This window comes from Mytilus edulis, chromosome 5 (assembly GCF_963676685.1).
Source record: "Mytilus edulis chromosome 5, xbMytEdul2.2, whole genome shotgun sequence".
NCBI classification, from domain to species: Eukaryota; Metazoa; Mollusca; class Bivalvia; order Mytilida; family Mytilidae; genus Mytilus; species Mytilus edulis.
The window spans coordinates 45,254,963-45,282,621 of record NC_092348.1 but is presented as its reverse complement, the minus strand read 5'-3'; the positions used below and the strand labels follow the sequence as shown (position 1 = coordinate 45,282,621).

The 27,659-nt window shown below is 31.6% G+C and overlaps 1 protein-coding gene and 3 long non-coding RNA genes across 4 annotated transcripts; 2 read left to right on the top strand and 2 right to left on the bottom strand.

Moving 5' to 3' along the window:
• Positions 1-123: 123 nt before the first annotated feature.
• LOC139523769 (acidic phospholipase A2 PLA-2-like) lies at positions 124-25,343 on the top strand. Its single transcript, XM_071318018.1, has 5 exons — positions 124-279; positions 1,933-2,083; positions 3,221-3,330; positions 5,611-5,682; positions 25,075-25,343. The coding sequence occupies exons 1-5, from the start codon at positions 219-221 to the stop codon at positions 25,236-25,238; spliced, it is 558 nt and encodes a 185-aa protein (XP_071174119.1). The 5' UTR covers positions 124-218; the 3' UTR covers positions 25,239-25,343.
• LOC139523770 (uncharacterized) lies at positions 5,921-27,401 on the bottom strand. The gene is made up of 3 exons (XR_011664685.1): positions 27,329-27,401; positions 26,135-26,331; positions 5,921-6,173 (listed from the first exon to the last, which is right to left on the bottom strand). It is a non-coding gene; the product is annotated as an uncharacterized lncRNA (long non-coding RNA).
• On the bottom strand, positions 7,206-13,027 carry LOC139522434 (uncharacterized). The gene is made up of 3 exons (XR_011664429.1): positions 12,815-13,027; positions 10,623-10,710; positions 7,206-7,832 (listed from the first exon to the last, which is right to left on the bottom strand). It is a non-coding gene; the product is annotated as an uncharacterized lncRNA (long non-coding RNA).
• Positions 19,439-23,506, top strand: LOC139522433 (uncharacterized). The gene is made up of 3 exons (XR_011664428.1): positions 19,439-19,510; positions 21,484-21,682; positions 23,181-23,506. It is a non-coding gene; the product is annotated as an uncharacterized lncRNA (long non-coding RNA).
• Positions 27,402-27,659: the final 258 nt, after the last annotated feature.

Below are 27,659 nucleotides of genomic sequence, written 5' to 3'. Positions count from 1 at the left end.
ACAAAAACATGAATATATTTGTTGATATAGTTTACATATAATATGATTGATTGACTGACAAGATATTACTTAATTGAAACATCAATTAGTACACGTGGTATATCAAAGTCGTAAATATTTTGCAAATCATATGTTGGAATATTTCGAGAGGATGTAGTGTATTTAGTCATTGTATAGAGATGTAGTACTTATTGTTTTTCAAAAAGTGAAATGTGAAAATGTATTTGTACAAGAAACATTTCATAATTCTTATAGTCTGCTTTTTGTTCAATAACTATGGTAAGTAATAAATAACAAACCTGTATGGCGTGTACAAAAGTTGCAAGTCTAAACTGTACGGTTTTTGTCACCTCGGTAAGTACCCAATTCATACATTTGTATCTGTGTAAAAAAAAAATGGTCATATACTTTCAAATACCCCTCCTCCTGGGACATTCTAAGTGAGAAGCAAACAGTTTGATGATTTCAACTGTGCCGGGAATGGACAAACAGAAGCGATCAGTCAAGTGATTTCAACTGTGAGAAGTAAAAATAAACCATATCCAAACTATATTGCGATTACAACTGTGTGGTGATTACTACTTTAGGAATTAAAAAAAAAAAACCCAACAAACAAACAGCAGCAATGTGTATTTGCGGTTTAAATGTGGCATTTACAATTAGTGGAAAATTGTATTTTAAGTCCAACTGTTGTATATACAAACAGAAACAATTGTACGTTGATTACAATAATTTTTTATGGAATGTACAGACAGAAGAATATTTTAAGGTGATTACAATTTTCGTATATATACAAACAGAAGCAAATTGTACGTTGTTGTTACATTAGTGGTATGTTCAAATATAATTAAACTGTACGGTGATTGCAATAAAAGTATGTACAAACACAGACAAAGTGTACGGTTATTACATATACGGTTAGTTCAAACAGGATCACACTGTACGGTTATGACAATAGAGGTAACTACAAATAGAAGTAAATTGTACGATTTGTTTACACATAGTAAAAATTATTGTGGTATGTATACAAACATGTGCAAACTTTGCATTCATTTGAACTGTAATTTAAACAAAAAGAGGCAAACTGCATCAGGTTCTGGCAAGCATATGACGTTTTACAAGGAAACAGTTTTTTTCTGACTTGGTACTGATATTTCTTATGTATTAAACGGTGAATTAAACCTTGTTTTATAGCTAGCTTAACCTCTCACTTGAATGTCAGATTATACCAATATTTTCATTTTATAACATTATTATTATTTTGGGGGAGGACACCTTCAATCACTTTAAAATAACTTAGGACTCTTGTTTATATATATATATACAATGTTTCAAGTGTTAAAATCCTTTATGAAATTTTTTTTTTTTTGAAACCTATTTACCTTTTGAGAAAAGTTTACTCGAAATTAATTTTAATTTGAACGAAGTTTTACTGTGCGTATTGCTCTGTGTTTGTTTAATCTAGATTGGCTAGAGGTATAGGAGGGTCGATATCTCACAAAATATGTTGTACCCCGCCGCATGTTTGCGCCTTTCTCTAGTCAGGAGCATATGGCCTTTGTTAATCTTGTATGTTTTTTTTTTAAATTTTAGTTCATCTATATGTTTTGGAGTTTAGTGTGGTGTCCATTTTCACTGAACTATTACATTTTGTGTTGGGGGACAGCTGAGGCCCGACTATGGTAGCGGGATTTTCTTGACGTGTAGAAAACACTATAGGTGGGCTTCATTTGTTTCTTCTTTGGTAGGGTTGTTTGTCTCTTTGTCACATTCCTCATTTCCATTCTTAATTTAAAGCTTTATATAATGTAAAGAGAAAACGTTTTAAATTTAAATGTTTTTATTATGCACAAAAATACGGCAAAATATGTTACGAAAATGATACATATCACGCATATGATTAATTTTATATTAAGTACAATGATATTTCAGGTTTTGCAGTCAAACACAGAACAAAGCGAAATTTGCTTGCAATGAGCGACATGATATCTTTCACCACAGGGCGATATGGCTTGGACTTTAATAAATATGGCCATTTCTGTGGCAAGGGTGGTAAAGGTCAAATAATGGACAGCATTGATTGGTAAAGTACTTCCAAAAACATGTATACATTTGTAACATTATGTGATTTTTTTTCAATTGTAACATTACAATAATTGATTTTATGATAAAATAACAATGATTGAAATATATTTTGTGAAAGATATTCATGTGTAAAATTGTTGGTTAATTTTTTTTTGGAGACAATAAACGTTAACCTATCGAATTTATTTTTTAACTTTTAAAATTATTTGTAAAATATATTTTTGTTAGTTAGTACATATCAAGTGATTCTGACTTCAAATTGTTCTTGATACAAAAATGTTGGTTCATCTAATTTTAGATATTACCAATACATCACAAATACAGTGCATGATTTGCTCCTACATGTACTTAACACAATACATGTTATAACTTTATACTTCACAAAGAACATATCAGACATGTAAGAGGCAGTAACTTTTATTTTTACTGAATTAATACTTAAGTTTCTTCGTTCAAAACGTTAGGCAAATCAAGAATTTGTACTTAGACTCCTTCAGTGATGTTATGTATTTCTATTTATTTTTTGTTTGTTAAGAGCCAATCCGCCAGAAAACCATACAATATTCAGAAAATCGTCCAAATCAACAATCACAACTTGACAATTTGTTATACATCATCTTAATCCTTGACATAAAATGAAAGAATTTGACCACTTAATTTTCCCCAGAATCGTATCTATTTTTAGTTACAACCTCATTTGCATAATTCTGTAAATTCATACTGAAACCAAGGAAAAATCCCACTTTTTATGCCTTTTAAGAATTACCCAGAAGCATATTAAATGGGGTTGTTGAGTTATTAGAGTAGTGTCAGTTGGATCCCTTCCATTTTACTATGTAATGGTCAATACAAATGAAAATTTAAACGATTTGGCACATTGCCAGGAGCACAGACACAAAGGCATACATGAATTTACATGGTTTTCATTTGCTTGTAACTTGCAAGACCCATTCCAGATATGTTTGCAACTTATATCAGTTTGAACTATGGGGTATGTTTTATAAAAAGCTGAAGTCTTAAAATATTATGTTAACAATTAATCAAAGTTCATCTTGCATATGTATCATTTTCACTTTTACCATACACCTTGATAGAATAAATTTAAAACTCATACATTTCTTGTTTATATCTCTAGGTGCTGCAACCTTCATGACAACTGTTACGGGAGATTACAGAAGTATGGATGTTCTCATTTACTAATGAGTACATATGACTGGACACTTGTACATTATCAGATTGTATGTCGTAAGTAAAGTATTTTTATTAAATTAACCCATCATAAAAAGACACTGATTTGGAATTATGGCCACTAATTGCAATTTTTCTATTAAAAAACTTAATTCAATCTTTTCATCATAACTTGCCTAGTTTTTGTAGATATTTGAAGTCGTTTTAGTAGGTGCATGAACTTTGTTTTTGAGATAAATTATCACTTTGATCAAAGTTCCTCGTGTTTCAGTCAACTACAATTACCATGCTAGTAGAAAATGCATTCTACCATCAATGCCCTGGTTGTCAACGCCAATGACATTTAAAGGCATTCTAAATTTTTATTTACAAAATACATGTTAGAAGAGGAAAATATGATATAATTTCAAGGCTAATAATGGTGTACGTCAAATGTTTACTACTTTATATAGTCGATAGGCCTTAGGATGTACAATATAGAATGTATACTGATAGCAATTTATGTACATTATTTCATATTTTATGTAAGAAATATCCGTAATACTCAACCTTAAATCATACATTGGAGGACAGTCTATATTAATTCTATTTATATCTTGTTCAGAAAGTTATCTACATCATCTTTATAGTTACCTAAAATAACTATTTTATAAATGTTCATAGTTAATATACAATATATGGAATGCATTATTATACGTCTGTCAATTCTGGGACCTTACTTGCATGTCTTTGTAGCTGCTTGGTCAATTTTCTTTTTTGAACAAGCAGAGTGAGCAGATTCACAACCTTTTTCGTGATGTGTACGCTGCCATAGACTTAGTCTAATTTTGGACCCTTTGGACTTTAATGTAGACCAATTTAAAAACGGGACCAAAAATTAGGAACCTACATACACAGTTAGATTTGGCATATCAAAGAACCCAAATTATTCAATTTTTGATGAAATCAAGCAAAGTTTAATTTTGGACCCCGATTTGGACCAACTTGAAAACTGGGCCAATAATCAAAAATCTAAGTACATGTTTAGATTCAGCATATCAAAAAAGCCCAAGAATTAAATTTTTGTTAAAATCAAACTTAGTTTATTTTTGGAACCTTTGGACCTTAATGTAGACCAATTTGAAAACGGGACCAGAAATTAAGAATCTACATACACAGTTAGATTTGGCATATTAAAGAACCCCAATTATTCAATTTTTGATGAAATCAAACAAAGTTCAATTTTATGCTTGAAAATTGACCCAGCAGTTCCAATGAAATGCAAAGAAGGTCAGGAAACTGACAGAAGTATGATAATGCTTTTGTGGTCATAAACCTTCATAAATCATTTACTTAAACGTATGCAATAGTGCAAAAACCAAGAAAATGCTTATTTGGGCCCTTTTTGGCCCCTAATTCCTAAAATGTTGTGACCAAAACTCCCAAAATCAATCCCAATCTTCCTTTTGTGGTCATAAACCTTGTGTTAAAATTTCATAAATTTCTATTCACTTTTACCATAGTTAGAGTGCGAAAACTAAAAGTATTCGGACGACGACGACAACGACCACGACGCAGATGACGCCAACGTGATACCAATATATATTTTTTTCAATTTTTGCGGTCGTATAAAAATAACACAGAAATTAACAACTATAGGTCACTGTACGGCCTTCAATAATGGCAAAGCCCATACCGCATAGTCAGCTATAAAAGGCCCCGAAATGACCATGTAAAACAATTTAAACGAGAAAACTAACGGCCTTATTTATGTACAAAAATTGAACGAAAAACAAATATGTAACACATAAACAAACGACAACTACTGAATTAGAGGCTCCTGACTTGGGACAGGCACATATATACATAATGTGGCGGAGTTAAACATGTTAGTGGGATCCCAACCCTCCCCTCACCTGGGACAGGGGTATAACAGAACATAAGAACGCACTATAAAAATCAGTTGAAAAAGGCTTTACTCATCAGATGGACGAAAATACAAGTGGACGTGGCCAGGTACCAAAATGAAATATTTTTAGGTTTATTGAATGCGAATCACTATTTTGAAAGATATGCGAACAGGTACCAAAAGGACATTGAATCTCAAATGTTGAAAACAAACTGACAACACAATGGCTAAAAAAAGTAAACCACCCATAAACAAACAACAAAATATACAAAACTAGGGACTGAGCAATATTAACCCCATCAAAATCCTTGTGTCATATCATGTGCGCATGGAGGGTAGGCTAATCCTGCTCCACATGTGACACTTGTCAATGTACTCCTATAAAAGTAGCTTGATTGTTATATAGCCTAATACTGCAATACATATATATTTGTTTTGATTTATATCAGCGTATGTTACCACATTGAAGACTAGGTCTGTTTTTAAGATACCAAAATCAACCTCTTATGAAAAAATAGAAGGTGAGTACAAATCATAGATATTTTTTATGAACATTTGCAAATAAATTTTGGTATATACACAAAGTTTTAACACATCAGGTTTAATTAACCATTTTCTACATTAAGAAATAACTTTCTGTTTTTGAATTTTCAGTTGGAGGTCTGTATTTTTGTTATGTTACTTTTTACCAAAGATAATATTGAAACATTTCTTCTCTTATTTTGCATTTTGTCATGGTTTTCTGTAAACAGTGGCTAATTCACTTTTAAAACCATTGTTTGTTTAATCTTTTTTCACAAAAGTCTGAATAAACTTTTTCAGTCAGATATAATTCTTATACAATCTTTGTCAGTATCAAATCAAAGTAAATTGTCAAAATAATAAACAATCATCTTGACCTCTTGACCACTGGCTTGTATGTTGATAGCTCTTAACTTTCATTATCTCCTGATTGTTCAACATTTTTCTTTATAATCTGTCCATCAACCATTATGTTCCATTGTTTTCAGATCTGAAAAAAAATCATAGAAAAATTATTCAATCAAGTGTTTTTTGTCACTGTTGACATTTGATGTTTCAATTTACAAAGATATTATATACTTAATTTTAACACTTTGATTAGTAGTTAACCTTTAATAAATGTATTTATAAGAAATCTACAAAAAAATTATTAGTTTGCCTTCAGAATACCTATACAAGTAAAAATAAATCTGCGTCTTATTCCAGGTCGAAGTTATTATAACTTTTGACCTTGAACACTGGACACTTTTAATTTGCAAAACACTCATTTGCAAATCCGCCGCCGCCTCAAACAAAAGCTAAAATATCATGTATATGACCAAAATGTGCGGAATTACATGGGATTCAATAATTTCATTGGTTTTCTACTGTTTCTTTCATATTTATTTTGCAATTTGAATTATAAAAACATGGGATTTTCAATATCCCATGGGACAGGGCAAAATCCCATGGGATTGACCATTATCCCATGGGATTTTGGTTAAATCCCATGGGATTTTTTTTGGTCCCATGGGATAATTGTAGTCCCATGGGATATTTGTTGTTCCATGGGACAAAAAAAATCCCATGGGATTTTTATTATCCCATGGGATTTTCAATATCCCATGGGACAAAATAAAATCCTATGGGATTAAAATTATAATTATATATATATAAATATAAAGTTATGTGTATGTTACAATGAATGCTGTTTGGTAGTAAAATGTTTTAAATGTATACAAGTTTTTTTTAATATATTTTTTATATATACATATATATAAAAAAAAAAAAAAACATTTTGTCACATACATGTTTTTTATTTGTTTATATGACAATAAAGATTAATCTTATTTTGGAATGTAAAATAATATTTACAGTCAAAGAATAAAGTCCTTTCACTGAAACAAAATGATGAAATGTCTAAATAAATGAAAAAATATTGTTTTGAAATCTTTGTCTTGTTTATTCTATTATGAAAAATAGAACTGAAAAAATATTTTATATATATATAATATTTTTATTCTGACTGAATAGTTTACTCTTTTCATGAGGTAATATTTTCTTTGTTATAGTTTCATTGCAATACTTGTATATGCAAACAATTTGAATTATATATACTTTTGTGGTGTACATAATAGTATGCTTATATTTGCAAATTTATAATATAAACACTTTTTGTTAAAGTTTTTCTTTTCTTTATTCGCAACTTGCTATGTACAATTATTCAGTCCACTATATAAGAGTGAAGTCAATAAATAATTTCATTCACTAGAATATTCCTGCAATTCTTAGACAAAACATTTTTTCAATCTGTTCTTCAAAGATCTTCCTCTGTACATCTTTATTGAATGGAGAGATTCAAATGAGAAAACAAATCAACTTTATTTGGACAACAACATTCTAATATTTTGTTCATTCGTTCCATCTTTCAATTGATAATTACATTGTTGTATTTATATGATCAAGTTCTTGTGCATCAATGATCGTGATGATATGACTCCTTTGTTTATAGTCATCATGTTGAAATTTCCTCTTTCAAATAAATGTAGGAAAAAACACGTTCCATTTCAAATTAATAAAAAAAGTCGCACTATGGAGAAAAATATCAGCTTTCAGTTTTCTGTTCAGTATTGATCTGTGAATGATGACCATGAAAATCAAGATGTCTGACCTACAAATACACAAACTCAAAAATTATCAGTGAAGAGATCAATAAAATGGCTATTTTATCATGTTTATGATTATTATGATAAACTTTCATTTGAATATTCAAGTATTAAATTACAGAAATCGCTTAACTTTTATAAAAGTTTAGTTAAAGTACAGCTTAATTAAAAATGATAATAAACAAGAATTCTTCCAAAGTACACGAATGCCCCACTCGCACTATCATTTTCTATGGTCAATGGACCATGAAATTGGATAAAAAATATAATAAGGCATTAAAATTAGAAAGATAATATCATAAGGAACATGTGTACTAAGTTTCAAGTTGATTGGACTTCAACTTCATCAAAAACTACCTTGACCAAAAACTTTACCCTGAAACATGCACTTTCATTTTCTATATTCAGTGGACCGTGAAATTGGGGTCAAAAGTTTAATTTGGTTTAAAAATTAGAAAGATCATATCATAAGGAACATGTGTACTAAGTTTCAAGTTGATTGTACTTACTTCTTCAAAAACTACCTTGACCAAAAACTTTAACCTGAAGTGGGACAGATGGACAAACAGACAGACAAACGAACAGACGGACAAACGGACACACAGACCAGAAAACATAATGCCCCTCTACTATCGTAGGTGGGGCATAAAAATAAAGGGCACTGATGACTTAAAAAAGATATTACATTTCAAATGCCAAAAAATGGCGTTTTTGCACCAAAGGGAGATAATTTAGAGCTTTTTCAATGATATCTACATTTTAAAAGTCATCTGGGGCCAAACCGAATTGATTGTTTTGAATGATTTGGTGTACCATATGATAAAGTAATAAATAAAATGAGTTATGAACAAACAAGAATGTGTCCACAGTACACGGATGCCCCACTCACACTATCATTTTCTATGTTTAAAGGACTGTGAAATTGGAATAAATTCTCTAATTTGGCATTAAAATTAGAATGATCTTATCAAAGGGAACATGTATACTAAGTTTCAAGTTGATTGGACTTCTACTTTATCAAAAACTACCTTGACCAAAAACTTTAACCTGAAATTTGCACTATCATTTTCTATGTTCAGTGAACCGTAAAATTGGGGTCAAAACTCTAATTTGGCATTTAAATTAGAAAGATCATATCATAGGGCACATGTATACTAAGTTTCAAGTTGATTGGACTTCAACTTCATCAAAAACTACCTTGACCAAAAACTTTAACCTGAAGCCAAAAACTTTAACCTGAAATTTGCACTATCATTTTCTATGTTCAGTGAACCGTAAAATTGGGGTCAAAACTCTAATTTGGCATTTAAATTAGAAAGATCATATCATAGGGCACATGTATACTAAGTTTCAAGTTGATTAGAAAGATCATATCATAGGGCACATGTATACTAAGTTTCAAGTTGATTGGACTTCAACTTCATCAAAAACTACCTTGACCAAAAACTTTAACCTGAAATTTGCACTATCATTTTCTATGTTCAGTGAACCGTAAAATTGGGGTCAAAACTCTAATTTGGCATTTAAATTAGAAAGATCATATCATAGGGCACATGTATACTAAGTTTCAAGTTGATTGGACTTCAACTTCATCAAAAACTACCTTGACCAAAAACTTTAACCTGAAGCCAAAAACTTTAACCTGAAATTTGCACTATCATTTTCTATGTTCAGTGAACCGTAAAATTGGGGTCAAAACTCTAATTTGGCATTTAAATAAGAAAGATCATATCATAGGGCACATGTATACTAAGTTTCAAGTTGATTGGACTTCAACTTCATCAAAAACTACCTTGACCAAAAACTTTAACCTGAAGCCAAAAACTTTAACCTGAAATTTGCACTATCATTTTCTATGTTCAGTGAACCGTAAAATTGGGGTCAAAACTCTAATTTGGCATTTAAATTAGAAAGATCATATCATAGGGCACATGTATACTAAGTTTCAAGTTGATTGGACTTCAACTTCATCAAAAACTACCTTGACCAAAAACTTTAACCTGAAGCCAAAAACTTTAACCTGAAATTTGCACTATCATTTTCTATCAGTGAACCGTAAAATTGGGGTCAAAACTCTAATTTGGCATTTAAATTAGAAAGATCATATCATAAGGAACATGTGTACTAAGTTTCAAGTTGATTGGACTTCAACTTCATCAAAAACTACCTTGACCAAAAACTTTAACCTGAAGCGGGACAGACGGACGAACGAACGAACGAACGAACAGACGGACGAACGGACGCACAGACCAGAAAACATAATGCCCCTCTACTATCGTAGGTGGGGCATAAAAATATTAAATATTTTTCTGAAATTGTTATACCCTAGAGCCTCTTTAAATATCATTTGATCTCTATTGGAGAAATGTCTCATTGGAAATCAGACTGCTAAGTGTTTCTTATTTTTATATCAACCCAGCCATATTATACCTGTCCAATATCAGGAGCTTGTACATAGTTCAGTGGTTGATGTTGGTTCATATCCGTCATTTTTATTTTTAATAATTTTTTGTTTTTATAAATTAGTCTGGTATATTTGACGTTTGAATTGATGCTCTGTTTCAAATTTGGTTAGTGTTGTCTTTTATAGATTACTATAACATGTATAGGGTATGGGTTTTCTCATTATTTACACATGTTACAGGTCATCAATGGCCTCTAATAAGTAATTACAATGGTTACATCCACTAAATTGAACTCTGATGGATAGTTTTCTCATTCATCATACCACATCTTATTTTAATAAATATTTTATCATTATTCACGGACAAAAACTTTTATAACAGTGGACTTACCATTTAGGCTTTGTTGACCTCTGTAAATCTTATTTTGTTGATAATTTCTTCTGTTTATAGTTTCCCCTTTATCTTTAATGTTCTTGCCCTACACATAAAAGAGTAAACATCATTTAATGACAAAAATAACTACTATATCATAATTAGTAGGCAACTGAAAATTTTGCCTTATTTGTATATAACATCAACTTACTCATCATTCTTGCTGTTCAATATCATGAATATTATCATTATTCTATGAATCAGAGGTCACAGTAAAATTAATCTTGGCAGGCAGACATCTTTTTTTTATATGATACCTTGTATTCATTCCATTCAACAACAAGTAGACCTATGCTTAGAAAAACTGATAAAATGACAAAACCAAGAAAACTTATCATTGACCAAAGAACAATAAAATGCGGTCATGGTTTATATATGAATCTGCCATTCAGACATGCACAAGGGGCCTTATTGCTTACAGTATCCAGAAAAAAGACCAAAGCACAAAAACTAAACATTTTCAAAGTTCCTTATACCCTGCCATTTTGTTATGGATGTGCCTGTTCCAAGTCAGGATCCTATAATTCAGCACTTGATTGTCGTTTGTTTATGTGAAACATATCTGTTTTTTATTTTTTTTTGTACATAAATTAGGTTGTTAGTTTTCAACTTTCAACTTGGCCATCATCATGATCATGTGTAAATTCATACAAGTGTTCGGAAAACAGGAAGTTGTGGAGTGATGAATCTGAAAATGCATCACACGGTATAGCTGACTTATTTATTAAACCCTGAAACCAAATTTCAGAAATCCTTCTATTGTAGTTCCTGAGGAAAATGGGTTGAAAAATATTCATTTACTGACGCAAGGATGGATGGACAGACGGGGGTAAAACAGTATACCCCCCCCTTTTTTAAAGTAGGGGTATAATTTTAATACGGGGTATAAAAACCCTTGCAAGATGTCAAAACAAAAAGAAGTAACCTAATTCTTACTTGTTAGGGCTATTTATTTATTGTCGGTTATACAAATAACAATACAACATAAGCTCTGAAGAGCTTTTATCCGACATACACACATGACAAGCACAATACATTTGTACATGAAACATAAAGCTCATCAATGAGATAGTAGTCTCAGATAGAGAGAGACGGGGTCAACCAAACTCCCCTATTCAATCTGAATGTAGGACAGAAAGTCACACACTGTCACAGGACAAAAAGTCACAATTTAGTTTAAAGATTATTTTTCTTTGAACAAGAAAACACTCTTTTTGTATTTTTCTTGAAGTTTTATACATGAACATGATGTAGCAACTTTGTAATTACAATTTATTAAAAACAAATAAATCAGTGCTTTAGGTTTGCGCACATTACCATCATATTTGCACACAAAAATCATTACGTACAATGTGTGCAGCTTTTGATTACATTTGCACGCATTTTTTGACATGTAAATATAAAAAGAAGATATGGTATGATTGCGTTTTACAGCTGACTATGCGGTATGGGCTTTACCTCGGCTTTGCTCATTGTTGAAGGCAGTATGGGCTGTACCTCGGCTTTGCTCATTGTTGAAGGCTGTATGGTGACCTATGGTTGTTAATGTCTGTGTCATTTTAGTCTCTTGTGGACAGTTGTCTCATTGGCAATCATACCACATCTTTTTTCTATTGGCTCATTGTTGAAGGCCGTAAAGACCTATAGTTGTTAATGTCTGTGTATTTTGGTCTCTTGTGGACAGTTTTCTCATTGGCAATCATACCACATCTTCTTTTTTATAGTATGCACTAGTCCAAATAATTGTAGGAAGGCGTCCCAGAAAAAAAATAAAATAGCCGTCCCAGACGTCATAATTTTTTGGACTAAATATGAACATGATGAACAATCATGACAATTTCCTTAAATTAAATTAAAAATGAATATATGTAATAAAAAGAAGATATTTCAAAATCTTTTTTCGTTTACATTCAAACAATTGTCAACAAATTGTTTGTGACTTTTTGTCTTATCAACTTTGTTACTTTATGTCTGAGTCTGACATGTGTCTGACTTTTTGTCCTGGGACTTTTTGTCGGAATGTCCTTTGACTTTCTGTTCGTTTACCTTCCATCTCAATCAGTGAACTGAATAATTGTTTTTTGCAGAAGTCCGGGTAATGTTAAAAGATCTTAAAAAATCACATGTGCAAATAAAGAGTCAACACTTACACAGGGACAACACAATACTTTTTTCAGAATGTCAGCAAAAAAGGATCACTGGTGACAGGGGAGTGTAACCGATGAATTGATTTAGAATCAGATAAGATTTTCCCGGTACGTCAAACACCGCTCAGGAGGACCTCCTGAGTGCACACATGCAGGGCATACAAAGTGCACTCATGACAGACCCTATATAGTCGCCGTATCTGCACACATGATGGATGTACATATTCGTTATAGATCGTTATACGGCCGGGGAACCTCTTCAGATTTTAAAATAATAATGCTTTTAAAAATTTATTATTTCCCCCAATTTTCGCAATTTCTTCGCTATAATTATTAAATCTTTATGTGACTGTGCTTTTAGTGAATATAAATGATGACGAGGGCCTCACGAATAAATATAAATATGAAATATACTGGAACATCGATTAGCATAGATCGGGCAGAAGAGTAAACTTCCACATAAATCTCGAAGTTATTTATGACGGATAATATAGACTGCTCCTGAATAAAGTTGTCAAATACATTAATTTGTGTTTTTTACTTCTACAAGAATTTTTATTCAAATGCTAATTACGCACCATTTGCTGAGCAGAGAATCATTCTAAGCCAGGAACAGTCTATACTAACTGATAACAGTAAGAATAGAAAGTCTCTGTAAAAAGGCAGTCAAATCCTAACAGAACTGTAACTTAATGATACATGTACATCAAGTTCCAGCACCTCACCAAGCACCCTTGCCTTGCATACTGAGATGGCAAACTGGTGTGTGTCAGTATTTTGATATATAATTTTACAACGATCCTTAAAAAATAACCAAACAAACGTTGAATCAAACGATATGAACCTACGCAGTTTTATCTAAATCTTTGTTAAAATACAATTTTAAATTGTTCAATTCTTTCTATTTCATAATTTTGTCAAAGTCTACTTTTTAAAGTTTTAAATTTTAAAGAAAAAATTAATATTCCATTTTGATTTGAAGAAAATCTTTTTGAACTGTTATGACATGGTGTTGCAAAGCTGATTACAGGTAACTAACATACAGTATTTTTCCATTACGACAGTGCGTGTATTCTCGGGTGTGTATAACGTATAGTTTTCTAGAGAACATCCTGTCTACGTGTAATACAGATTGATGACATTATACAACATTTCTTTTGTTAAATGTGATAAGGTATCTGTGTCCATTCGCTATTTCAACACCACTAATTTTTCGACGAGAAAAAATTAAAAAATAATTTATATGAAATTAAGAAGAAAAGTAGCAAATATATATAAACTTCAGTAATTACGCATTGAGTAAACATAATTTCAATATTGCATGAACAAATCCGTGAGAAAACGTATACATGTATGAATTAAGATGTGTTTAAAAAGACCCATTGGCTTTATTTTACACTAGGACCTAAGATAACTAGAACTAAGCAATGTTTGATGGTTGAGTGGGGACTCATTGACTGCCTTAGAGGGGTCACGTCCAGTCATGCTTCCGTGATTCCCTATATGATCTACCATTTGTTTCCCAAGATTTAGGGGGGGCGGCTGAAAAAAAAACGAAATCCGCCTCTGCTAATTGGGAAGTCATTTGGTCTGATACACACATATATATAAATATACCTCTGTGGCGGACCCAGTCATGTGAAAAAGGGGGGTCCCAACCCAGGACAAAAGGGGAGGGGTGGTTCCAACCATATGTCCCCATTCAAATGCATTGATCGTTCAAAAAAAGGAGTGGTTCCAACCCCCCGAAACCCTCCCCCTGGATCCGCCACTGATACCTAGTATGCATATGACTAAGAACAGCTTTAAATAAATGCATATAAAATAATGGTACGTCTAAAAACCGTTCAGGATCTCTTGGTTGCATGCACACAGGACATTAAGTAACTTAGGACATGTATATATAATAGTGAGAGTTCAGGGTATACATTCGATTGATATAAAATTATTTTATAATTTTGTAATTTTTGTTTTGGTAAAATCAGAGACATATAATACATGTATTGAGACATATATTATACACGTACATATAATACATGTGTTTCTGAAAAAAATCAAACCATCTTTAAAGAAGTTATTTCAGTTTGAATCGACTGTCTTTTGCATTAGGGTTCCAAAACGTTAATGTTATTTACAAATGCCAAAACCTGCAAATATATTTTAGGCAGAAAGAATTATTTATATTCGGTGATTTTTACACTAAACGTTTTTGTAATTTGTTTTAAAAATATTAAAAAGTACATGTACATCGTTTTTTCCAGATTTGTATAGTTACTGGTTTAATTAAGTCCCCTTGATGAAATTTAAATTGCGAGACGCTAATTAATAAACTATCTATCTATCGGCATGCGCCGTTATTTGGGATACGTCACGGATGACCTATGGTCACATTCAATACGATGTAATATACAATCATCATTTGAATTTGGTCAATTGATCTTTAATAATTAGGACTAATTGGTGATGGCAGAGAATATGTCGCTGGTGAGGGTTAAAAACATATAGAAGTAAACTTTGCCAAAAAAAGGTTTCCTTGGAAAAAATTATGAAAATATATGAACATGCTAAATATTTTTTTCTTTCCGAAATAATAATTAAAGACGTTTAGAAATAAAAAAAATTTCACAGTTGGGAAATTTTCAATTCAAGTTATTTCATTTTGAAAACGTTGAAAATATAGATCTTATTCGATGTACAAAAATGTGGGCCGCTTGAATATCAACTTGTGAAACCCTGCTTAATTTGGGTTTGTCTACTTTCGTCTTTTTATATTGCCAATCATTCTATAATCAAGGATTTGTACAAGGCCTTGATATAATATAATGAATCTCATCGCCAATATCACCATAATTACATAAAGAACAGCTACAATATTGTCCTAAAGAGTTTGCCATCTAACAATTCAAAAAGAAATGTTGAGTCGAAACTGAGGTACCAAATCTATAAAAAGAATCACTATTTAGTCGAAATTAAACTGTATGTATTCTTTTTTTCAAAACTCCTGAAATAGTTTAACATTATCTATAGAGAGCTTACATATGCAAATCTTTTTAGAAGTATGTGAGCGTAAATATAATTTGTTTATTATCCCCCCCCCCTTTTTCCTTTTATAAAATTTAATTGTAAACGATTTTCTTTCTTAATTTGTGTTTGCTCATTAACTGGGGTTCATGCTGTCAAAAAACAAAAATGTCTCCTTGTGTATAAGTTATTGATAAGAATTTTTTTTTTGAAGCCGCCAGAAGAATAACGGTACGCCTAAACACCGCTTGAAGAACCTCCTGATTGCACTAATGACATATATACGAAGTGCACTCAGGACCCTTTATAGTCATCGCACACAGGATGGATGCATATATTCGTCATACCAGAGACCTATAATACATAATTATGTCTCTGGTTATACGCTTCTTATTTTACAGTTAAATTTGGGAGAATTTGAAATCGAACTTAGATAGATATGTTAATTCTTATAAAATAATGAGGGCACGTGTCACTGATTACACAACTACTGAGCCATGAACTATCCAATCAACAAAATTTATTTGATTATCTTTATTGTTGTTTATTGATTGTGTTGTTAGTACAGTGTGACCATGCGGGAAGTAATATTGTGACGTTTAAAATGAATATCACGATGATTTAAGATTTTCGTATTTTATTAAAATTTCGTTCCATTAATTTTTAAGTTTTATTCTTAATTTAATTATCCTGTCCTGGACCAGTAATTAATTCTTTGTAAGATTTTGAAAAGGGAAATAAATGTTCATACTTTTAAAGAATTTATATTAATTAAAGTTTGTATATGGAATCCGTTCTTAACTGTAAAAGCCGTATTTTTCAAACAATCAAACTAATATACGATGTAGTTAGATGTTATTTCTCATGTTTATCGAACTTGTCAAGGAATTTTATTTTTGAGTTATACGAATGTTTTCAGAAATCCGCATTTATTGAGGTTTTTCTCTCTAATTAAAGTCGTTTTGTCCAGTTTCACAAGCCTGAAACGAATTTCAATGTGAACATAAATTCTGAAAATGAACTTGTCTCCGTTTTCGTCTCCTTTTTTGAAAATTATGATATTTTGAGTATAATTATTTCTAAACAATATGTAAGTTAGATTGTAGTAAGATTCTAAACTTAATTTAAAAAAAATGATTTTTGTTACAGCGAGAAAGATTTTTTCGAAGACAGTCTATTGACACGAAATCCGTTCAAACCACAACTAAGTCTTCGTGCACAGATTTCCGTTAAGGTTAAACTGAATATTGTACATACTTGTCTTCTCTTGTATAATGGTTTGTTGAGATTAAAGATATACAAATTCAATAAAATTTGATATTCAGTCAACATTGTGTTTGTTTAAAAACTTGATTTAGAGAGAGAGAGAGAAAAGAATCACACTGAAAAACAAAAATCGAACTTGTTACAGAAAAAAACTACAAAATAATTTTCTCTTATTCGTGAACTACAAAACACAACAAATTAATTTACCCGTCATCATGAAAAATAAACTGAAAAAGTACATCGAATGAGATATTTTATTTTTTCTATATATTTGCAAATTCATGTTAAAGGTAAAACTGAACTAACAATACAATTCCTAAAAAAATCATGGCTCAGTAGTTGTGTAATCAGTGACACGTGCCTTCATTATTTTATAAGAATTAACATATCTATCTCAGTTCAATTCAGGCGGGGATCCAGAGGGGGGCGGGGGGTTCCGGGGGTTGGAACCCCCCTTTTTTTTTGGCCGATCAATGCATTTGAATGGGGACATGTAGTTGACCCCCCCCCCCCCCCATTTTGTCCTGGGTTAGGACCCCCCTTTTTAAAATGTCTGGATCCGCCCCTGCGATTTCAAATTCTACCAAAATTTAACTCTAAAATAACAAGCGTATAACGAATATAAACATCCATCATGTTTGCAGATACGATGACGGTAACGGGTCCTGAGTGCACTTTGTATGTCCTGAGTGCACTCAGTAGGTCCTGAGCGGTTGTTAAGACGTACCCGAAGAATAAATCATTTCCTGAACCTAAAATACATTTAACTGTAATTAAAGAAAATTCGCCTAAAACATTCTCTCATATATTTAAACAATGGTAAAATAATTAATCCAACGACTTTCTGTCTGTTTACTTATACTTTTCTTGTTCAGTAAATTTTCAAAAACAAAATTCTACACTTTTTACCTAGATTTTTTTCTCTGTCTCGAAGCCGCAACCGGTGACCCCGTATCAAACATAGCGACCAACACCTCACATGACGTATTCTCGATGTTGAGGTATAGTTGACAATATACAATCAAATTTATCAATATACAGCAAGTAAGTAATTTGGTGTTGAATGCCAGTAGATCAGAATTTATTAATTGAACTTTACCTGTTAAAGGGGCACTAGCTGCCAAATTCATGTTCTTCATCGATTTGAATAAAATTCACATAACGTGTATATAGTGTTGAATTGTTTATCAAAATGTGACGCACAATCTTGGCTGATATGCATAAAACCATTATATTTCATGACACTGCATGAAAAAGAAATTGACTTATCGCATAATACCAGAACCAGAGACATATATATTGTATCTAATATCTCTGCCAAAACTAAAAAATAAACTACCGTAAGTCCACATAAGAGGGTATGGATGTGAATTAACAGAATAGAGGACAAAGGACAAAGAAAAAAAGGAATAAAGAATAGTGAAAGAAAGAGAATAATGTTGAAAAAGTGTAAGTTATTAAAAATATAACTAAAAAAAGACAGAAAAAAGACACCCCCGCCGAGACGAGCCTTACATGCAACTGTTATTTGACGTTGCCGAGTTATTTTAAGGGCATACGATACAGTTTTGATCCTGCATTTACAAGTTCATGAGAATTTGCATATAGGCTATTTTTTACCTGAATAAATCAAATATGTAATAAAAAATATACCTTCATGTGCTACTTTTTGAGTAAAATGAGGTCGAAATTTTGTATACTTGCTCGAAATTCAGATTTGTGGCCGTAATTTCTTTTTTGTTATAAAAAATAAAAACAAATTGTTTTTTTGTCAAATAATCGGTAATTTCTGTATTTTTTAAATATCTTTAAAAAATATGCAATGTTTTATTCAGAAATAACCCATATTTATCAAATGTTCATGAATTGAGAAAAAAACGTAATTTTTTACTTCATGTTTATCACAATTTATAAAAATCCTCTATTTACAGTTTATTAAAATTTGGGTCACACAATCTCCCTGCAAAATGAAACCAAATGTCGTTTTGAAAAATAGGGGTCCAGGAACTCGTTTTCAAATTAAATCAGTTTGAATGATAAAAATCAGTCGAAAAATACATCTTTCCCCGATAAGTCTGAGTTTGACGTCGCGAAAAATAACAAATTACGTTAGCAACGTCATAACCTTTCATGTAACTGTATCGTATGCCCTTAAGATTAAGACATGTATTAGTAGTCAGCCCGTAAAGCCTCTTGCACCAATTTGAGGATTACCCAAGGCAGGGACATATATATTATATGTCTCTGCCCAAGGTTAATTTTACGGCGGCTCATTTTATTTTGGCTTAGAAATAATCATAATTGACAAGTTTCCTTCCCCTGCACTTTCGATCCCACATGACGGTGATTTCAAATAAGACATTGATACATTACAACACTTGCCGTCAGTATTTGAATATATTGATTAAGAAGGTATAGAAGATTAATGCACGCACACTATTATCCACCACTGGCCTAAATAGTTAGTCCGCAAACAACGAGGGTCATTAAAACCCAGCACTTTGAACACAGCCAACGGCATGGTGTGAATCTGAAAGCTTCCCACTATCCATTTCTACCAAAACTTTTGCCTTTCATTTATCAAAAATGAAATATGTTGATATTAATGGTATACATGTATAAGAATTATTGGGGAATTCAAACCATTCCTATTGTAAGTGATAAAACTAAATTTATATCAGGGTGATTGAAATGAGGGAAAAAAAGAGAGGATCAGGAGTTAGGGCCCCCTGTTTGGGAAAAAATTTGGTTGATTAAATATGGAATCACTGTGGCATGGCAGGAGCAGGCCCCTCTTAGGCAGTCGGTGGGCCTCCCCCCCAAAAAAATTCTGGATCCACTACTGTGGTCGTCAGTTGTATTATCTTTTTAAAAAAAAAATACACCTGTGTTTAGTGTATATATATCTAAAGTGTAAATCAAGGGAAAATAATGTAAACTATCTGTGCAATGGGACCTATTAAAAGGTATTGGGGGGGGGGGGGGAGGATGAGTCCATGGGAGGTAATCCCCACCCCCTTCAATTTGAGAATATGCTATTATCTTGTAAAAGGTACGGATCCCCACCCCTAAATCATATTAGTTCTTGAATGGGACGATAAAACAAATGAAATTAAATTAAAAGGAGGTCTTTGGGGGTTACCCAACCCTGTTCAATTTGAGAATGAGCTCTTATCTTGTGAACGATCCAGATCCCCACCCCTAAACCATATATATTCTTGTCGGGGACAATAAAATTAATGAAATAAAATAAAAGGGAAGTCCCACCCCCTCTAGTTTGAAAACTTGTAAACGGTCAAGATCCCCACCCCTAAACCATATACATATATTCTTGTATAGAACAATAAAACAAATCAAATGAAATATAGGGAGAGTCCATTGGGGTCACCCCCACGGTCCACCCCTACATGTTTGAGAAACTTTTAAATGGTTGAGATCCCCAGTGGTTAGGTGAAAAAATTTCTGGATCCCTGTTTCCCACCCTCAAACCATCTATATTCTTGTATGACACAATAAAACAAATCAAATGAATATAGGACCATCCCCTTTGTCTTGGGTTGGGAACCCCCGCTTTTTAAAATGGTTGGATCCGCCCCGGCATACCATCTAGCTAGCTATAAAGGCTTTAAAAATATGAAATCAAACAAGGAAATTAACAGTGAAGGCAACTGTTTTGAATTTAAAAAAAAGCCTTTTACATAAATATAACAATGTTAAATTTTTTATGCATTTATTTTTGCTTACCGTATTTTCAATAATGGACAAAATTGCATGATTCAATATTGTAATTTAAGAAAAATCAGCATACATGTTATAAAATGGGAAGTGGAAACTAGGAATTTGACAAAGAGACAGCAACCCAATCAAAGCAGACAACGACCGAAGGTAACCTATGGGTCTTCAATGCAGTGAGAAGATTTCAGCACTGGTCTTCAGCTCATAAATATGTATCAGAAATGAAAATGAGATACAGCTTTCAGTTGTATTAATAAAAACCTCACAATAAGTTCTGAATATCAGAATATACAGTATTGCAAGATTGTCTCAAAATGTACACACAGAGCTGAAAAACTGTAAAATTAATCATGCTTATTTAACATTAAAGTCCATGGAGTCCATCTAAATATGCATACTCTCGTACAAAGGAATATAAGTATGCAATAGACATCAAGTTTTCAAAAATAAGAGTATCTATGCCATTAATTTATGACAAGATTTTCAATCAAGTAATAATTTCGGTTTGTTTAAATATTTTGGAGGTTAGTATGACCTCCTTTTTGGTGATGATATTTTCGTTTTAAAGTTGAGAAAATTGTTTGTACCAACAAAAATAAAAACGCAAAGTCAATCTAGAATTATGTTTTTATCATTTTTTTTATGTTTAGGTTGTCAGCAAGATGAAAAGGACAAGTATGCAGTTCAAAATTCAAAATGTGGATAAGCTGAGGTTCAAGGTCTTACCTTTGCAGATTTTCATATTTTGCATGAATGAATTCAAAGGTTATATGATGGATGGCAGAGAAAGAAAAAAAAAACTTTTCAATTATCCTGCTCCTGGATAAATGTAAAACATCTTGTTTTTCGGTAAGTTTTATGCTCTGTTTTGATAGTGTTAGCGCATTCATCTGTCCAGTCTTTCCTCTAAATTGTATCCTCTTAAGTTTTTGGTGAGTGTTCGCCATGAATTTCAGTAAGTAACTTGTGGATTTACATGTATATACTCAAAATTGAGTACTAATATTAATGGGATTTTAGCCTGACATCCTGCCAAATGCTTGTTAATCATGTTTATGTTCCAGAACATACAAGTATTTGGACTGTACGCATACAGCATTGTACAGTCTGCCCAATTTTAAGAAGTTGGTCAAGTTTATTAGAAACAAATGTACAGTACAGATCAACATAACTGAAATCTTTGACTTTAATAGATTAATACAAACAGTTTAATTGCAATTAAAATAAAAACACATGTTTGGTCGAGCTGGTACCAGACAGTACAAGTATACTTAAATGGTCTGACTGTACAAATATGGTGGGACTGTAAGTTCTGGACCGTAAACGTAAGATCCAAATACTGATATGGTCTGGAACATTGATACATGTCTTAAAATTAATATCAAACACATTGGTGTTTTTGAACTTGGTAATAAGTTATTTGATAGAACTATAATGTTTTGGGATATCATAATCAAAAATATCCCATTTTTACTTTTAATAAAGAAGAAGATTATTGATGTATGTATAAATGTATATTAAAATGAGACAGCAAGCCAACAACACAAAAAATAAGGATGAAACATACATATTTTTTTTGTATCAATATTATAAATTCCAATATGTTCAAAGAGTTCAAGGTATTTTTTCATTGAAAAAAAACACAAATTGTAATCTGTCAGAACTTCAAAAGCTTAAAGAAATATTGTTTCTGTTGTCTACATTTTGTATAATATATTGCAAATTCTGGTGAAGATTATGAATAATGGAATGTTATTATAGTTGTCAGTTTTAACATTGATCTTTATACTGTATATTCATAAATATTGCGTGCATTTATTATTGCGATTCTGTCATTTTAGACTTAAATGCGATTTTAAATTTTACGATTTTGAGAAAAATCTTGTTTAATCCATATATAAAAATATTTCATAATGCGAGTTTAAATTATTGCGTTTACAACTCCGTTGCATTTTTCACAATAAAAAAAAACTCACATTAATTCTGAATTTACAGTATATATATTATGTATATAACTTGGGAAAATACCCAAATGTTATCAAGAAGAACAAATTAATTGATTGTTATATGGTATTAGAATAGGAAGATGTGGTATATATTGCTAATTTGACAACCCTCCATCAGAGACCAAAGGATGTAGGCAGTTAGCAACTGATGACTAGTGGACAACCTTTAACAATCAGTAAAATCCATACCGCATAGCTATTTTTATTGAAAATCATATTATTGCTACATGTATGCAAACAATTTTGTATTATAATAATACAAAATTGTTTGCATACATGTAGCAATAATATGATTTTAACAGTATAATACATTACTTTAGATTTTATTGGTTCTTTTTCAGAAGGATTGAAATTCACCACCTAGAATAAATGGAGAAAACATAAAAACAAGACCAGAATAAATATAAAGACAAAAGTTGGATCAGTTATTATTTACATCACTCAGTCAATGATTTGAAGTTCTTTTAAATACAAAAAAATATTGAAACCAAAATAATGTCAAAGTTCTGTGCTGAATGACCAAAAAGTGGACTATACCATCAAACAATGCTGGATGATAAGAAACTATTAATGTTTTGTGTTGAGGGAAATTGTGAAAAAAAAATAGAATTACTTAAATAGCTACTAGTATTTTAAGCCTAACAATAGAGTTTTTATTGATTTCAAATGGGAAATAATTGTGTTTTAAGAAAGTATTCTATAATTCATGAATAAACATATATTGATACTTACATTATCTGCTTTGTTGTTTAAAAGTTTAGTTTTGAACAGTTATAGAACAATATGCTAAATTAACATTTCCCAAGAAAAAAAGATATTCAATTAAAAAGATTCATATTATAATAATTTACTACCAAATAAAATACATTGTAACATACACATTACTGTATGTTTATATCTATATATTTACAATTAGAATCCCATAGGATTTTAATTTGTCCCATGGGATATTAAAAATCCCATGGGATAATAAAAAATCCCATGGGATTTTTTTTGTCCCATGGGACAACAAATATCCCATGGGACTACAATTATCCCATGGGACCAAAAAAAATCCCATGGGATTTAACCAAAATCCCATGGGATAATGGTCAATCCCATGGGATTTTGCCCTGTCCCATGGGATATTGAAAATCCCATGTTTTTATAATTCAAATTGCAAAATAAATATGAAAGAAACAGTAGAAAACCAATGAAATTATTGAATCCCATGTAATTCCGCACATTTTGGTCATATACATGATATTGTAGCTTTTGTTTGAGGCGGCGGCGGATTTGCAAATGAGTGTTTTGCAAATTAAAAGTGTCCAGTGTTCTTGAGTAATAGTAGTCTTAATAGAAGATATGAATTATTTTTGCTTTAAGATATCTTACATGAGGATGACGATGAGGAATAAATGTCTTTATGAATTATTTCATTGCAGTTTCATATAAAATATACCATTACTTAATATAAATTCAATCTTTCTGGCATATACAATGTATGTCAAATATGACACTTGTTTTTTGTCACACATTTGTCATAGCCTTAATTCATAGAACCAAAACTAACAAGAAATTAAAATAAACTGTTGACACAGAGATATAACTTGCCAGTCTACAAAAAATATTTGAAAAGACAATCTTATTGACAGCAACATTTCACCAATTCAAAATCACTGGACCATGACCAAGGGGGCAAGACCTTAAAAATGCCCCCAAACAGATGTGTTCTGATTTTTATGCAACTGTTTAGAAAATATAATTGATCTATTACAAGCTAGGCAACAAGGACTTGCAAAAGCTGTTAAATTGATTTGAACTAATAGTAAAGCAACTCTATTGAAACAAACATTGATCTATCACAAGTATTTACTCTCAACTCACTCATGCAGAAAACTTATCAGTTGCTGACGCATTCTCCTCCATTGTTGCCACAGTGACTCTCAGAAAAGCAACACCAATGTCCTACTTTTATCGACTTTTGTTCCAGAGGAGACATTATGAAGATGTGGTATAATGCCAATGAGACAACTCTCCACAACAGACCTGATGACATGTAAATTAACATGGCATCATATCTATGATAGTTGCCAAATAAAACTAGCTTTATTACAAAAGTACTTGATAAGAAGTTAAACTATTTTCCACCTTTCAAGCAACCAAATAATGGCTATACTCATACTTCTTTTGTTATTTTTGATTATACTTTCATAATTTACAATTAATGTACTAATTAATGGTTTATATTTTCAGTGGACAAGGATTACTGTCACCAAGCAACTTGTGAATGTGACAAAAATTTGGCGTACTGCCTTGGACATAATAACATTTATTATAATAAGGAGCTTCAATCAAAATCCAAGTTATTACGGTTTATTCATAACGCAGCACACTTTTTGACAAAAGGTCGAATTTAATAATTTTGAAAGTATTCAATGTACTGTGTACTTATGTAAAGTTATTTTCGAAATATTATATCAATAATACACACTTATTGTCAACTAATAAAGGATTTTATTCAATCATAGTTCAATAATTATTTACTGTTACTAAAAATCACTTCTTCTTAATTTATGAAATATGGAAACAAACTATTTAAGGGTTTTTCACATTACATCAAAACAAGTTTTTTTAAACACAATTAAAATAATCTTAATTGCACTTTAAGGCCAGTAACAAATAACTAAGCATACAGTATTAAGCTAATTAAACATTTAATTAGTAATAAGTTATCCATCAAATCATGGTGTCCCTCTGCAATGAAAAGTAAAGAGAGAAGTATAAAAGATCGCAACCATTGATATATTGATTGCTGTTAAAGGTCTTGAGACATCATGACATCATGGCAAATTAAACAATAAAAGTGCTTGTAAGCACTGAGGGTACAGATTGCTTCAATTTATCAGAAGGAAGTGATATTAAATATTGCATCAATGGTTGTAGTTGATTAAACAGCAGTTCTAGACAAAGGAAGATAACTCCAGTTTTTAAAGATAGCTTTAACAGTGACTTCATTTATATTTTAAAAAAACAGATATTAAGATTCCTAGAAGTTGCAAAAGTTATGTAATTTTCTTGACAAGTATATCATCATTTTGTGCCTTGAATATCTGAGCATATATTTGATGAATTACTTGAAATGATCATGGAAAGGATGTATAGAATGCTAAGATCAATGCACTATATTTTGTGTAGTAAAAAAAGGCAAGACAAGCATGCAACAGCCTACAAAACACTACACGGAAAACGTAAGACTGAGCAAAAGTGACTCCAAAAACTAGGGTTATCTTTAAAAGTGCTCAGCAAATTTTACCAAATATCTTTGGTTGAAACTGACACTCTGTATTTTGAAATCTTCCAAGTGCCTCCAACAACTGGTCACGTTCTTCTTTCTTCAACATATCTTTTGTTTCTGAATAGTAAATATAACTTTCACTTTTCTCAACAACTTCTTTATCGAAGAGTTCCGCCAAATGCTTATAACTGATTACTCAGCAATGTTAATGTTACCTAGAAGTAAATAATAATATTTTGAAGTAATTACATGTATTAATATTTACATTAGATGAATGTTTCATTATTATACATTATTGTAGCGATTTTAGTTTGACAGTATAATTATTATGTAAGATATCTTTTTATTTATATATTTGGATTAAATTACATTTCTACAGGGCAATGCCCAGTATTTTTATTTATTTGAACGGTATCTATATTACTTAAATTCACCGCCCGGTATCTTAAGAACCTTCCGGTAGCCCATCTTTGGAACCGTCGGGGTACCGTCCGGAACCCCATCTTTGAAACTATCAAGGTACTGCCCGGTAGCCAATCTTTAGAACCGTTGAGGTACCGCCCGGTATCTTAAGAACAGCCCGGTACCCCATCTTTGGGACAGTCGGGGTACCGCCTGTAAATATGTATATAAGGGGATGCGAGAGAGATTAGAGTGTAATAGAAAGAGAATAGAGAGATTTGAGATTGTTAGTTAGAAGTGGTGAGAGTAATATTGTGTTAGTGAATTAGGATTATTGTTCAACTGTTTTATTATGTCAAACTGATATACATTTAACAGATTACATAGTGATTTGAATTGAAACTTTGTGTTGTGGTTTGTTTTCTTTGTGCCATTTGAATATGGATTTCACGTAATTTACGCTACCAAAATAACACATCGACAAACACGAATCCATACAAAAACGACAACGCTACATTATTTTGATAGGCTAACAGTATCACAAAAAAGTGCACAGGTAAATAAAAGAAAAACTTGATAGTAATCGTGTTTTCGTGTGATCATAAAGGAAAAATGTAATTATAAGTATTGCATGCTTCTTTAAGTAATTTCATAGGATTGTAAAAGCTTTGATCATGCGTATACTTTTAGAATAAAGCGCTTCCGTGCTTCATACAAAATGTACTTTAGTGTCAGACTTATGATAAAATAATAAAATACATATATATTGAGAATAGAAACGGTGAATGTGTCAAAGAGACAACAACCCACCTTTGATAAACTATATTTATCCAAAATTTCTACTTTTCCCGTTGTTTTAAGGGGCGTATTATGAGAGGGAAAAGAAACGACACAACTATAACTAAATATCTGTCTCTGAGGAATGCTCTCCTTATTCGGGAGCACATTGATCATGGATTTGTATAGTCTGTCTCACTATACAAAAACATTACTTTAATGTATTGGAATGTTTTAAATGTGTTCAGCGTGTTCAAGGTTTACGATTTTCAGTTACAATATATTTGAAGGATGTATACGTACATGTACGGATGTTGCCTAGTCTTTTTTGATGTTGTATTATATTTTGTTATACCTGTACATG